Source organism: Callionymus lyra, chromosome 4 (genome assembly GCF_982586985.1).
Source record: "Callionymus lyra chromosome 4, fCalLyr1.hap1.1, whole genome shotgun sequence".
NCBI lineage: Eukaryota > Metazoa > Chordata > Actinopteri > Syngnathiformes > Callionymidae > Callionymus > Callionymus lyra.
Window position 1 is genome coordinate 16,509,686 of NC_141821.1, and position 15,516 is coordinate 16,525,201.

The following is a 15,516-nucleotide window of genomic DNA, read 5'->3' on the forward strand; positions in this document are numbered from 1 at the left end:
TTTTCCAGTATTTCAAAAAAAAACCTTAATCGCACATAACAAACGAGATGTTTCTAATCTCCCGATTATAAGTGCATTAAATGAAGTTGGAGAAATTCATAGAAACAAAAGGTATATTGGACTTTGTTCTCTTGTGAGCAACGGCACACATCATTGTGTCAATTTCCTTCTTCTATGAAACTAATAATCCACTCTTTCATAAATAAAAAGAGTGTGTGCGGACCGATTATGGAATTGATTTAGTACCTGTTTTCTTAAGTATGCATCTTAAGTGGCTTATTGCTCTACTTGCACCACGGTGTTCCACATTTGTCCGTGTGAGCGATTGGGTTAATAAGCATGAAGAGAAGCCGTATGTTCAGTGTGTAGTCTGCCCTACTTTTGGAGACGATGATGAGAGGCGGAATATGAGTGGGCTGTTGGGGGGGACACATTTAACAGTCGCACCATGCCAAAAAGCGAGCTGACCATATGGTGAGAAAATGTGGTGGTTGAAAAAGCACACTAAAAATCCTGTCCTAATTTCAGGGCGTTGATGTTAAAAGATGACATGAATGCAGGTTTCCTCTGGGCTTGTGCAACACCGTGTAGACCTGCATTCATCTCTTTCAGCATTAATGATGTGTGCATCAGCAGGGGCTCCCTGGACCCAGCAGGGCTCGGTATACCAGCACAGCTGTCCAGGGCACGGACCCATCACTCAATGTCAAAATGGCCCTTACCAGCTCTTAGACAGTCTAAAGAACTCCACAATGCATAACTCAAAAACAGTGTCTGGATGCAGAAGGTGAATCATTTGGCAACAACTCAGAGTGACAGCTGCACTTTGACTGAGATCTAGAAGGCAATTTACTTTCTTATGACAACATGAATTATAGGTTATGAATAATCGCTCTTATACCACGTAATAAACTTTTGGACTTTGACAGCAGTGGGTGCAAAATAATTATATCAGAAAACACAAGAAGAAAAAGCTGATGAATCTACAGTGGATCTGAAAACTGGACACATGCAGAGAGCCGGTTATCTAGGCATAACACTTTACCAGGTTACATAACATGGAGCTTGATGAGTCACATCAAGTAAGATTAGATAAACCCTATTCATGACGCCGCTTGATTGTTCCCAAAGCTCATTCTTATTCTTCTATTACATGGTTATGAGGGTCTTTTTGTCCAAGTTAACCCAATAACGGATGAGTTGTAATACAAAGTGTGTAAATTTAACTTTTTAAAACCAATTTTAAAACTTCTCGTTATTTAATGATTACTTTCAACAATGTTTGAATTGTTGTGAATGTTTAACTTTATTAGGGTGTGTTCAATGATTGATAGGTCATTTGAAAGCTCAGATTTGCTCCCTCTACTACCTTCTTTGATTCAACATTTCGTTTCTATTTTACAATTCAATTTGCTTCTAAGACAAAGCATGTTCAATAAAAAGGAGAAATATCTGATTTCAACCTTATAATGTTGACATGTATTTATAAGACATGCCATAAAACTCTTTCAACATTTAGCCCACAAGAATCAGGTTCCACCTATGTTTTTGATTTCATGTATGCCATGTGAACCAGTCCTGTAGAATACTGCGTTTTTTCCTCCTTACCTTGTTCCTTTATTTGCCGGATCTGCTTCACAGTTTCCTTCAGGATTGCACATTTGTCTGGCTTTACATTGAAGTTGTCAATGTCATTGATGTTAGCGAAGATCAGCTCAGCAAGCTCTTCTATGTATTTGTTTTCATGCTCCCGGTTGCGTTTCTCATTGCTCCTCTTGGGACTGCAGAGAAAAAATAGAGAGGAATTAAACACAAAATAAAATGGAACAGGAGAAATAATCTACAGGAGTCAAGCTTTTATATAATATCCTTAAAGTAGAGGTGGCATTTTCATTATTACTGCTTCAATTAAAATAAAAATGTAGTGCAGGGAATAACGATAAAAGGGATGGACGTTAACACTCATCTCTGGACATGACTTAAGAGCCACTTTTAGCTGCCAAATGATACTACTCAACATCCACTATAAATCTTGGCATAGCTCAGCCTCCAGAGGAAACACGCGGGTCAATTACTACACATTTGACTTAATAGATACTCTTAACGTACCTTTGCCGTGCCAAAAATGGTTTTATTCAAGAATAACAATCAAAATACTTTTTGAAAGGCAGTTAATTCAATACACACAACTGTTCGGGTCAGATGTACAATCGGGGAACACCTAGATAAGAATCTATCTTGAATCAGTTGTATATACACATACATATAAAATAAATACTACAACTGTTTATAAAAAATATTAAATATGATGTCAAACTCTTACCTTGGCCCATGAGGTTCTGCAGAACATTCTTTGCGTTTTCGTGACTCTGCCCTTGTAGGGTCAGATGAGTTTTCCCCGACACCACTCATCCTCAATTCATATCAGTGTCTGTAAGAAAAACACAACATCCGTTATTCATGTGTATTTGATCGTAATCATTTTATTGCAGAGAGATGGTCCCAGTAGAGGCAAGTGTGCCACCCTTGATGACCGATTTTGAGTTGAAAACTGTGCCACCGTTTTTAATTGAAGTTTTCATTTTGGGAAGCCTTGCATGAAGAGAGTCATGTTTTACAATGTTAGAGCATGTGTTAATTCCATCATAAATGGGGACCAGGACTGAGCAATAAGCAAAATGAAGTCAGAAATCCAATCACGCCTCTGTGATTGTTGGGCGCTCTCGTGAGAGGCTGAAATAAGAACACAGCACTTGGCTCTCGGCATCTCAAAGAATTTTGAGGGAGCTTTTGCAAGTAAAAACTAAGCCAGGGGAGACGTCTATGTTTAAACTCACAGCATGTGTTGATGTGAGAAGTGTATCAGCACTTCTTTCTTTGAGAAATACAATAAAAAAAACTGCAACTGTTGAATCAGATACTGTATGCCCATCTCCGTACTAAAGACAAAAGGATTTAAAAGCCTCCTTTATTAAGGAAAAATAAAACATTAAACAAGATTACAAGTCAGTGCATAAAAACAGTCAATAGTTTAGTTTGTTAAGAGACCCGTTAGATGCATGTATCAATATTTGTGATGCACCTCAACTCATAATGCTTTCAATATTTGAAAGAAAGTCAAGACATTACATAACTTTTAAATACTTGGAGGCATACAATAATAAACACACCTCAGGGTTCAGGGAGAGATGATTTACGATTGATTTTCAGGTAACATTTGTTTTAGTAATATGGAAACATCTGCCTTCATTGAGTGTTGTTTATTTAGTACTTGAAAGACACTTGCAAATATCGGGTGGGATCGCAATGTTTTAATCGTCTTACTTCAGATGAAAAGTAAAAAAAAAAAGAAAGAATAACAACAACAATGATTGCATTATTTCATTATTATACTGTACATTTTTATTATTTTTTACTTGTAAGCAGCTGACACTTCCCGGGTTGAAAAATGTAAACACAAACATCAGTACAAAACAATCACACAAAAGTCATTATTCTTGAAAAGTGTAATACTTGAAATTATAGCCAACATAATGACCAAACCCAAAAGCACAAGGTGTTTTTTTTGTCATACACTGTGAGTGGCTGGCGCCATGGGAACAGGCATGATACAAACACACAGCTCACTGCTCAGCTCTTACATAAGCCTGAACAGAGAACAGCAAAACACAGCATAGAGCAGTGTCACCTAGCATGGATTAGCACCAGCCTGCTAGCTTAAAAAAGTCCAGTGACCATGCAAACTAGTGTCTGCCTCTCTTTTTGGCCTGAAATGACCTACTTTATGGGAGGGTCTGTGCACTGACGGATGCAGTGAAAGCGGTGGGTGATTAGCTACATAGGCAGAGGAGACCATGAAGGGTAAAACACCGGACTTGAATGTACTTTCAGTGCCTTCCCAGAGAAAGGACATACGAACATTACTATGCAAGCGTCCTTGTGTTTCACTATGTTGATTGCCATCAGGGATTGTCCATGCAGCGGCAATGTGCCGCCCACTGTACGGAATATTACAGAGGTTATGCGCCTTTATGAATGACAACAGAATCCGGCCATAAAGTACTGCAGCCAAGTGGCTTTCTCTTTTTCCATTGGTTTACGCCTTGGCTGCCCAGCCCAAGTTACCATGGGGGATTCAAGCGCTGATTGGTTGCACCCACTCGGCGGGGTTGGGAATGATTGGGTACCTTCTTCTCCTTGACATGGCAGTAATGATGGGTCACTTTATATTGAGACAAATCAGAGAGACTGGGAGTACGATACACGTCCCAATGTCACCATGACAGACGGAAGGTTTATTCAGGATGCCTTTTGTTGTTGTTGGGCAAAAAATACATTCAAATCTGACTCTGCCCGAAGAGAACATGCCCGTTCTACCCTAGTATCAAGAATATGTGACTGTTTTACCGACGAAGTAAGTTGAACATTTTAACAAATTCGCCACAGTGCAGGCATTTCGCCGTTTTTTTTTTTTGTTCCTTTTGGCAAGGAGGACATGTCAAGTTGCTAACTAATGGTTTAATAATTGAGCATACAAATTAATAAACGCGGTAAATATTGTTGTAGAATAGTTAATTGTAAAAGAAAACATTGAATGATTGTCTTTTGTACACACACTATTAAAATATAAACCATAAATTAACTATGAATAAAAATAAAATGTGATTTCAAAGTTGTTGTTTTTTTAATACATGTATATACATACATACATAAATACATACATATTCATGTTTGTTTGTTTAAATTCAATCAAATAAATGCACTTTCTTTCTACACACTTGCCTTTTTGTACGAGTATCAGCTAACCTTTGAATGATTCATTCCATGCATTAAATAAGAAAAAAAACAACAGTTCTGATTGCCAAGGGGAGAGGGCATGCGCCAGTGTGCCATTCCTGTAATCATGTGGGTAAAACAGAGCTTTGATTATAGAGACACACCCAGTGTGTGTGTGGATCTGAGCGTGGTGGGCATGACTGTGCATTAAACTGCATCAAAAGCTATTGGGGAAGCGTTTGAAGTTTCCCACACTATAATAACGAAGGCCCTTCAACAAAGTAAAAAACCACTGTTGGGAGCAGAACAATGTCTCACTAGTGTGTAATCTGCATTCACATGGCGCCACGTGGAAGCAAAGAACACAACTGTTGCACAAGACATTTCCAACTTTAAGGGGAAACGGAGAACAAGGAGAAGCCTTTTGGAGCACATATAAGCTATAGGTAATATCCACTATGTTGATGTTCTCTTTATGCCGGTCCGTTAGCAAAATAGTACAGTTGTATGTACAAATATTGAGACAACTGTTGATTAGAGAAAAATAAATACTCCTGGATCCAGATGTTAAACTTAACAAAACGCTTATACACAAATGTATTTATGTTGCTACCAACATTGCTTCAGGGGAGAAAAACTTGATTTATTTGGTAAGCAACAGCATTTCAGGAATGGACAAAAGCGCTGTGTAAAAAAAAATAACACGCTCCAATTCAAGTTCGGGGTCGAGTGTAAGGCAAAAGAAAAGTGAAGGAGAAAAGTAACGATTAGTTCAACGAGAGCACAACGAAGTCACAACCTTGATTTTAAAGATCCGACTGAAAAAAAAGCAGATCAATGGCAGACGGCAGAGAAGAGATAAAAGTGGGGATTAAGATGATGGAGTCAGAAGTTGAAGATGGGCAAATACAAAAAGAACAAAATAAGTCCTTGATCTTTCCTGCAAAGAAAGACCAGTAAAAGTCTGAACGTCGGAGAAGAGAGTAGTAGGAATGAATATAACAAAGCTAGATTTAGTCATTTATTTAGTTCCATTTAATTTGACTCCAAAATACAGCACTATTACGATAAAAAGACATCCTGAAAGCGTGAAGAGCAGTGATCATTCACAAAAGAACTGACTTAAACTGGCTTGTATTACTTATGACCTCATTTCTTTAACATTCCAAATACCTTTTTTTTGCAGATTGTGGGATTAACATAATCAATGTATCCTCTCGTCCTCAGTCATTGCTGAGGACATGAGGAATTTCGCCGTTCTTTTGGCACGGAGGACGTAATGACTGCTATCATTTGTACCAGAAGTTCAACTTCATCAAAATAATTAGAAAGCTGTAATGAAAGACCCTGAATATCGATACAGTATTGAATAAAATATTGTCATGTTTAAGTGTATTGGTATTTCCTGAACACCCCAACGAATAATTCGGTTTTCTTATAGGGAAATTCAAAATTCCAATTTTTGAGTTATAGACAAAATTGTGATTCGTCCATTTTAGCGACTGCCGCTCAGTTGTCGACGTCTTCATCTTTGTCTAAAAAACTGACACACATTTTTGCCTATAACTCCAAAAAGAAATGGATGAAATAATCCAAACTCTTAAATGAAATTAAGCCGAGTAGAACATCGAATTTGATATTTGGGTGAGCTACCTCTTTAAATTGAAAAGCATGGTTTGTATAGATATTAGGACAAAAACAACCTCTCAAGCTGTTCTGATAGTTTGGACGGAGCGTTGGCTTTCTTGATGAACAAGTATGTGACAGAATGTTGAGAGGAGCATATGGATGCAGGTTCATCTCGGTGTAAACACAGTTATACACCTTGACGGTTACTCATCAGAGCATCTGCTCCAGAATCACTGCAAGGTAATGGCTTTAAAGTGCTGGAGTGCAAATAAGAACCAGCCCCCCCATTTACTGAAAGCTGATCATGTTCATGAATCTTTAACAACACTGGCAGTCACTTAAGAATGTCGCAGGATCTGGAGGGGAGGGCTTTTTGTGTAACAAGCAGAGATGCTGGACAGTAACTACCACATAGCTGCCCGGGCCAGACAGAAGCCTGAATCACTCTTGCATTAAAAACACAGTAAAACTCAAACATCAACCGGGCGATTCAACGACGCACACTGAAAAAGGGATATTATATCTACCATGGCTGAGCACAAATGCCCTCTCTCCTCATTTCTTGACATTTGTCGGTACTCACAGTGCCCCAGAAATCAACAGGACCAAAGCACAATTATGTCATGTCGTATAAACAGGTCAACAAGGAAAGAAGAACAGGGCCTTCCAATCGCAAAAGATCCATCCGGATCCTTCATATTTATATTTAAATTTAAATAAAATCTACAACCCAAACTTTAAACTGACACGTCAGGTCTTTTTACGTATATATAAAAATGGAAACAAAACAATAATGATTTTAGAAAACAACCTTTGATTGTGGCTCTTGTTTTAAATCTTTTACAGACCATTATATTGAGGGAGCAGCCACTTTTTGTTACAGATAATTAATTAATGACCTCCATTTTGGTGATTAAGCATTTGTTGCAATTTTAATCAGTAAAACTAACTGTGACTATAAGCACAACAACGGAGTGATTTCAATCTTTTTGAATTTCTGGCAGATATTTTTTCGTCTCGGAAATACACATGAATAATTCAATTTCTGTGTTTACAGTGTACTTATTATGGACTGCATTATAATGGGATGTGTAACTAATGCATATTAAAACTCAGCAAATTCTCGTCCCAACAGTTTCCTGATTGTTTGTTTATCTTCTGAGGCCAAACAGTTCTGCAGACACAGGTCACCTAGTCCTATCTTAATCGAAGGCCTGATCGGACTGTTAACTGGATTATCTAGGTAGCCTATTAACATGCATCCTTAATGTCCCGTCTTAGTAGGACCATGACAATCACTTCGTTTAAAGGATTGAAGGAATCAGGTCATTGCCCCATTTTACTACATTTTACTTCTGTGCTAGCAAAACAGTACATTATAATGTAAACAAAGTCAGTTCGTCTCACCTTTGTCTTAGTCAAGAGAGTCACTCAGGCCATTGCAGCATGGCGGGATGTCTTTAAAATCTTTACGCATCATCCACTTCTCTCTGTCGAAAGAAATAAAATCAATGTTGACATGTATTGTATGAGCCAGAACCAGTTCAAAAAGCATGGCAGTGCAATGTTTGTCTGCGTCAAAACTGAGAAAGTTATCTGAAGAACATTTCTAAAACATCTCATGGAGGTGAGCACACGTAAATATTATTACGTGGCTATTTCAGAATCCAGACATATGGCAAATTAAACAAACAAACACAAATGAAAACCCACACAACTCTAATAATCAATCTCGCACTGCGAGGCTGAAGTGGACTGGAGGGATTCAAATTGAATGTTTAAATTCCTGAATCAATTTCAAGTTAATCAAGTTATACAACCATGTTTTATTAAATAAAAAATAACACTAGCTAAATGACATTCCTGAATCACTGCATTTACTCGGTGGTTAACCCAAAGATTGATAACATGGCATGTGATGTACAAAGCTGGACTTGCAGCATATGTTCTTTTTTCCAAACAAACATGGAAAAAACAACTCAAGATCTAGAACTACAGACTAACACTTGTGAGGTTATCCTGTAAGTCCATCGTCGAGTAAATGGTAGACATTAGCACCGATTAGTCAATTCCAAACGACAGATTAAACAAAAATATTTCAAAATGTAGGTTTACTCTTCACCCGGGGCTCTGACTAAGCAGACTTATCTACTGTCAACTGTTTGCTTTTCAAAGGTATGAATCAGTGTTTCTAGAGGGTCTTTCATTTCCCTGTGGGAACTCGGAGCTCATTACCTAGTGGAGTACAGCGGCTTTTTAATCATAGCACACAGTTAATTGAAAAATGTTTCAATCTTAAATCATAATCCCCTTTGGATAATTATAAAGTACAACAGAAAAAAAAAAGAAAGAAGCCAGCAAAGGCTATTTGACTTTTTAAAATATGATCCCTGTAGATTGACTGCTGAAAGTGGAAGCATGTTGTCGTAAACACCAGAGAATGTGCAGTTTCCTGATAATACTAGTGCATTGATTTCCCTTATTAGGTCTGCTTGCATGTAAAGTAGGAAATCCTGTTGAAGTGTGGCAACAATAAGCCAATAAATAATAATATATATAAATAAATAAAGATTCTAACACAATGACAGATATATTTTCCATATTGGGCCATTTCTTCACGTCTAACCATGTTGCTACGCCAACTAAGTTCAGTGTGTGTCTGAATAGTGATTTAAAGTTAATGTTTAAAGTATAGTAAAAAAAAGGGTACAGTCAGTACATAACTAGGAACTACAAATGAATAAGACCATTTTAAACTAAAGGAATGTTGAAGTGGTTAAAAAAAGGCAATTAAAACTTAAACTGTGACTTTATCAATAGACTAAATAAAAAACAGTTATTGCAAACTTAAATAGAAACCATTTAAATTAAATCAGTGTTTTTTCCCCATTATGATCTTTCCTTCTCCCTGTTGTTGAAAGTCTCTCTTGAGGTATTCCTTCTAAAACCATCACATGACGATATAGAATTTAACCTTTGATCTGAACTCGACTGACTGTCACAAGGCAAGGAGGAAAGACATGTATGGACACCATTAGAAACATCAAGCTTAGGAATTGATTTAACAAACATATTACTTTGGTGTTTAATAAAGATTCCTAAATAAAATTATATATTGCAGTTTGTTATAAAGCTAGTGGGGATGACTTACTGTGCTTTAAAAATGTCTTCCAAAAAACCATTATAAAATGATAAATACAAGTATATTTATTTTGTTAACATTCATTCGATGCATTTTGTTGACAAAGTTAAACACAAGTCAAATACTTCATTCATCTACATGCTGTAGTTCTGCTTCACTGCAGCCTGGGTGTTCTCACTCGGGTGGCTCTAGTTATGGGGGCAGGGTAACCCAAATATAACGTTCAGGCTAACACGGCAAACAGTTCCGACCATGTCAATAGTTAATTTAGGTACTGTACAGCTTTTGATGCTTTGGGACGACAACGATTCTTTACAGCGTTGCTTTGCCAATAACGGCAGCAGCCATTTTTAAATTAACGTGACCCCCTTTTCCTAAATATAGATAGTTAGCAACTCCAACAAAACACTAACTGCCCAAACATGTCTTTTCTGAAATCCAGCGCATGTAATTTTATTTGAAATAAAAAAATAAATTCCTGTAATAAATAATGTATTAATAAAATGCAGACGATTTTAATGTTGAATGTTGAGCCAGGCTGCTATTAGTTGAACTTTATGCAATAAGTATTCACTGACAGGGTTGATGAATATAGTAATAATAATATAAGACTAATAGCATGAAACTAAAAATATGTGGCTACGTAACATGACGTCCTGTAAAAACACTGATTGAATGGCCTTAAAGTAACTTGTGTTCTGCCGTTAAACCCTGGTGCATTACCTGAGAAGGGATTTGTCAAGGTTTCATAATATTGTGAAGCAATCCACAGTAGGAAAAGGGTTTAAGGCCAATATGAATTAATACATTTTATCACTGCTAGGCATTTTGTAAACCTTAAACAACTGATATTGAGCGCAGAAATATCTTGTTTAAAATGTTATCAATACAAAGGGAGGAAGAGCGATCTGGTTTGTATTTCTCCACTCTTTAAAAAAAGCAATTTCAAGAGTCCTATTTATTTTCAGTGGAGGACGTACAGGGGAAATTTAGTATCAGTTATTGTATTCTTTTTTCCCCAAACAATATGTTTAACTATATTTTTACATGTTAGAGGACAGTTAAACACCAGAACCGTTTTGCACGATTACACCTTGCTTTTCCACACTAACAATAAAAAAAAACTAAAACATAACTATAGTACATAAAAATAAAACGAAAGTTCGTAAAAATAATAATAATTTCACAAGAAATCTAATTGCATACTACAAAGGGATTATAAATGATCACCCTCTACTTAACAATTTCTTTAAGCCAACATTTTGGCCATTTATAAATAAACAGATATTTCGAATGTATGAATGTAAACAAGAGATTAAAAAATAAATGCATCAACAAAAACAGTGTATTACCGTCATTACGATCGCTTGATCTTGAAGCTGCACGTCTACTTGTGATAGAAAATGGAGTTTTAGGTTTTGTTAATCCTTCAATGGATGTCATGGACCACGAATAATATCACATGATCAAAACATAATAACAATGCCAAAGCTCACAAGATCCACACTTAAATCTCCACTTATATTGCCTCAGATTATGTCTTAAAAAAGCATGGCACTTATATTAAAAATGGCAGAAAAATATTATAAACTATTCAAGACACCAGCCTCTACACATAGCCAGCATAAATATATACATTTTCCTTATACACAATTAGTATTTGTCACATTGAGTGATTACAGCATTGCCATTATAATAACGCCGCCCACACCCTAACCACCCCTTTGTCCAGATTTTGTAGTAAGACCCCTTATGAATGAAAGCCTTTGACACCCAAGCCGGGCTAACAATTCTAATTAGCCAGCTACTCGGGCCCAGAGAGGAAAATAAATTGATTTCCTGTGTCCCAAAAATGGACAATAATGCTCAGGTCACCAAGAGGCTAAACACCAATGTAACCCTTACCGAGTGCCTTATAAATGACCCACTTTAAAGGGCACCAATGTCATTACGAAGCAAGGGTGACAGCAAACCTAATGAAAACACCTGGCTTCTTTTAATCTACGACAGTCCAGGTCCAGTTCAGATTGTCAGTGTTCTGTAATCAAATTTCAATTGGACTATGCCTGACATTGAAGCAGCTGTGAGCTGGAAAAGACATGGACCAAGACCTTAAAAAGACTGTCTACACATTTGTAACTTTTGCCAAAGATAACCACAAAAGTAGAACTACCTAGTGCAACTATTATACATTTTCAAGTTAAAGAAAATTAAAGGATTTTTTCTGCAGTTTAACAGTTTTTCTCGTCTAAAACAAAAGGCATATCTTAGATATAGTCTTGTAGTAGTAGTAGCTGTATATGACAGTGGAGATATTTTTCAGTCAGCACAGTTTCCTGTGAACAGCTAAGCATTCTCGTCTCTATGGAGTTTGGTTGTGATGTCATACTTTGACATAGACGTGTGGAACATTGGACCTTTTGTGGAGACCCTGATCTTTTGAACTGTGAAAACCATGTTTTAAAAAGTGTTTCAAGGAACTTTGTGTGTGCTGGTGCTGAAAAGAAGAGAGGCCGAGTATATACGTTGTGCTTGGACTTATGTGACCCAGCCTTTGATTCACCGTCATTCGTCATCATCATGGAGAGGTTTTCCCAGATGCCCCTCCCCATGACAAACACAAAGTAGACCTTATATCAGCAATGCTTTGGCTTCACCAAGTCAAACGGTTTCTCTGCAATTACGTGACAAAACCAACGGTAAGCAGATGGGCACATATAGAAATCTCAAACATTTAATAGAAAATAAGGAAATCCTAACTTGGGATAATACAGGTGGATATTTATGTTCCTTGAAAAGCTTATTAATAGATTCATACATCACCGTTATTAAGCTATACTTTTTCTTTTTTTTTTAAGCAGATATTACACACAGTAGAAGTACTGGTTTGCACAACAAAATAAAAATAGATAAAATACTGGGTATCAAGTAACGTGAAGATAAACTCAAGGTTAAATTGTAAAAAGCATCATCAAGTGTCTAACTGTTATTTCAAGAATTGGTTTCTGTTTGCTCGCTTTTAAACTACTTGAGTGCCATAGTACCAACAAAAAGTGTCTCAATAACCGGAACACATGTCCATAAGCATTTGCAGAAGTGACACTCATGCCAGAACATTTCAAATGACTCCACTGAAGCCAATGCCAGGTGTCTTCACATCTGTTGCTCCGATGGCACCAGACAGTAACTACACAGCTGTGAGCACAGAGACGGTAAACACCGAAGAGAGAGTGTCATTTCGTTATTGATAAGATAAATAAAGAGCCATGACAAGACACAGCAAAAGGGTACAGCCTTGAAAAAGAAAGCCTATTGTGCAAGTCTGTTAACCGGGAAGCAAAAACACTGTGCGTGTGTTTGAGAAGTGATTTTCCTTGTTACAGTTAGCGTGGAATTGAGTTCTCGATGAGCCTCAGGCCAGGGATCAGACTCAAGAAATAGGTGCAATATTAGCACGGGGGTGTCAGATGACATACCTTGTCAAATTGCCAAAGAGGTGGATAATGTGACACAGCAATCGTTGCTTCCGACACTAAATCCACAAATGCCGTATGACAATTCCACAAATCACGACAGAGAAAAGACATGCCTCGTTTATGTACAGTACTTGAATCTGTAAGACATTCTAAGGCAACAACAGAGTGGGCAGAGTCATAATATTCTGTGCAGTGTCTGGGGGATGGGGTGACTTTAAACCCTAGCATTACCTGATTAAGAGTGCAACTGCTCTGACAGTGGAACATGTAATTGGACCAGACATGGCAAAGAGCAGAGTGAAGCGGCCGTCTCTCTCCCTCCCACTCTGTTTACACTGTCTCTGCTGAAACACTTGGCGACAGCTGGGTCAGGTAGTCCCTGCAACTGAGGCACATTTAACCTTTACTTAGTAATGGAGCCGATTAAAAAAAAGAAGGCTGGGAGTCCACATTTTATTTAAAAAAAAAAAAAGAATAATCATTTCAAGGTTTAAATTACACTTTGAAGGAAGACAAAACCACCGGGTTAGTCAAACATTTTGAATTTGTATTAAACCAAATGACAAATTGAAACTTGAAGTATTTGAGATAAGTGTAGGGCAAATACAGTAAGAAAAGGAATTGCAGAGTTTTATCTATTCTGTGTAAAGGTCAAATCCTTGGGTTGCTCCGGTTTGAAAAGAACAGGAAAAATCATTTTGACACATTTCATTTCTCCTTCCATACAACCAAAACTTAATAGTCTAATAAAAATGTAGTTGTTCAATTTTATAGCGTTGGTATTGCTTACTTTGCACCCTACACTTATGTTATCTCTTCATCGTCGGATGAAGGGCGACAGTGTTTAGTACTCTACTGCCAGAGGAGATAGAAAGTAGATTTAGTTTGACAGACGGCAGCTTTGAGTGCCAGAACCGCAACTCTCTAATGAACAAAGACACAAGGAAGCAAAGAAAGCATTAAAATAACCAGTTACAGGGAAAACAACATTTTTGTTACATTTCACGGTTTGCCGCAGTGCTTTACAGCAAAAGGCTTGTCAACCTTGGTTTTGTTCTCCTGTCAAAAGAAACCAGACAAACACGCAAGTTGAATATTTGTAGCAAACTTTTACTTTCAAAACAGAAACAAACAAGGATATAAAAAAAACATAAAATCAATGGCTCTCTCCTGATCATCGTAGCTCCTCATATGGTTGGTATTTTGTTCTAATTACAACAAAGACGCTGTTTAATTCAGTCCTATGTAGTTATTAATGTAGTTGTTGTCTATTGGTCTATCTACCAAGTGTAGAAGCAGGACACAGGGACAAAAAGCACAGCCGTCTATTTGGAAGTCTTATTCTTCGCCATTTATTATCAGAAATATAAAACGACTCTCAACAACTAAAGAAGAAAACACTCTCTGTGACAAACGATCACAAAATATTTTTACCCATTTCACCGTTTTTTACTCAATTCAATTCTGCTCTTGCACATTTATTTTCACCCATTACTTTTAAACTTATCTGCAGTTGCATCACTCTAGAGGCGTTCTTAGACAATGCGTTGTTATCAATACCCAGTATTGTGTTACTGCACTTCAAATGCTATGCCTGGTTATAAGAATAAGTAAAGACCCTTCCCCCTTTGACTTCCGGATGTCCTGCAGGAACATTTCAAACAATATTGATTTTTACTTCCTTTGCAACAATTCAATTCAATGTTGACCAAGTAGACTGATTAAATACTTCTTTGCAGTGAAAAAATAGACCGCTGCACATATACTGCTCAATGTCATCTACATACATCTTTTTATCATAGTCTATCCATATATGCCGAATGGGTTTAACACAGTGCAGGTGCATTGGCAATTTTATTGTTATTTTTATTGTATGTAGAACAAATATATCTGATGTTCTAATGGTGTTACATTCTAGAAATCAGCAATCTGACCTGACAGTACCAAAATAAAATACATTTCAGTGACCAAGATTTGCTGAAATTTTGCTTATCTGGACTTATAATTTAGCCAAAAAATACTAATTATCTCTTTTATAAATATGCATTGTCCATAAAAAACAAAAACATCACCCGTTTACATTAACTGACCAAAGAGGCTATCTGAACATTCACGTCATAAATATTTCTAAATAAACACAACAGCCTCCAGAATATTGATATTTAGAGAAATCAGGCGAAAAGTAGGTCAAAGGTCACCATCAAGGATTGAACTTTCATTTAAGGTGTGAACATATTTTACATTTACTTCACAATTACCATGCTATGGACTAATTCAGCAGATGTTTTTTTAAAGACCAAAACAAAGATATATCAAAATATATCTATTGATAGTTTATTTGGGAAATTGGGAACTGAAATGAATAAAAGTACAGTGGTCCCTCGCTATATCACGGTTCACCTATCAGACTTGTGTAATTGGCATGCTTTTTTTTTTTTTTTTACAGCGTACATATTGAGACATAGCTATTTCTAAATTACATTTGTATATTTA

At 36.9% G+C, this 15,516-nt stretch overlaps 1 protein-coding gene across 5 annotated transcripts in view; it reads right to left on the minus strand.

Annotated features, from left to right (window-relative positions):
- Positions 1-15,516, minus strand: part of ncoa2 (nuclear receptor coactivator 2) — a 52,664-nt gene that overhangs the window by 29,441 nt on the left and 7,707 nt on the right. For 4 of the 5 annotated variants that reach the window (XM_087788961.1, XM_087788960.1, XM_087788962.1 and 1 more), the window contains exons 2-4: positions 7,813-7,895; positions 2,324-2,431; positions 1,609-1,781 (exon numbers count right to left, since the gene is read on the minus strand). In XM_087788961.1, coding sequence (XP_087645087.1) covers positions 1,609-1,781; positions 2,324-2,412 — 262 coding nt within the window. In that variant the 5' untranslated portion in view covers positions 2,413-2,431; positions 7,813-7,895. The remainder of the gene's footprint in view (positions 1-1,608; positions 1,782-2,323; positions 2,432-7,812; positions 7,896-15,516) is intronic. The other variant, XM_087788959.1, reaches the window with a different exon arrangement.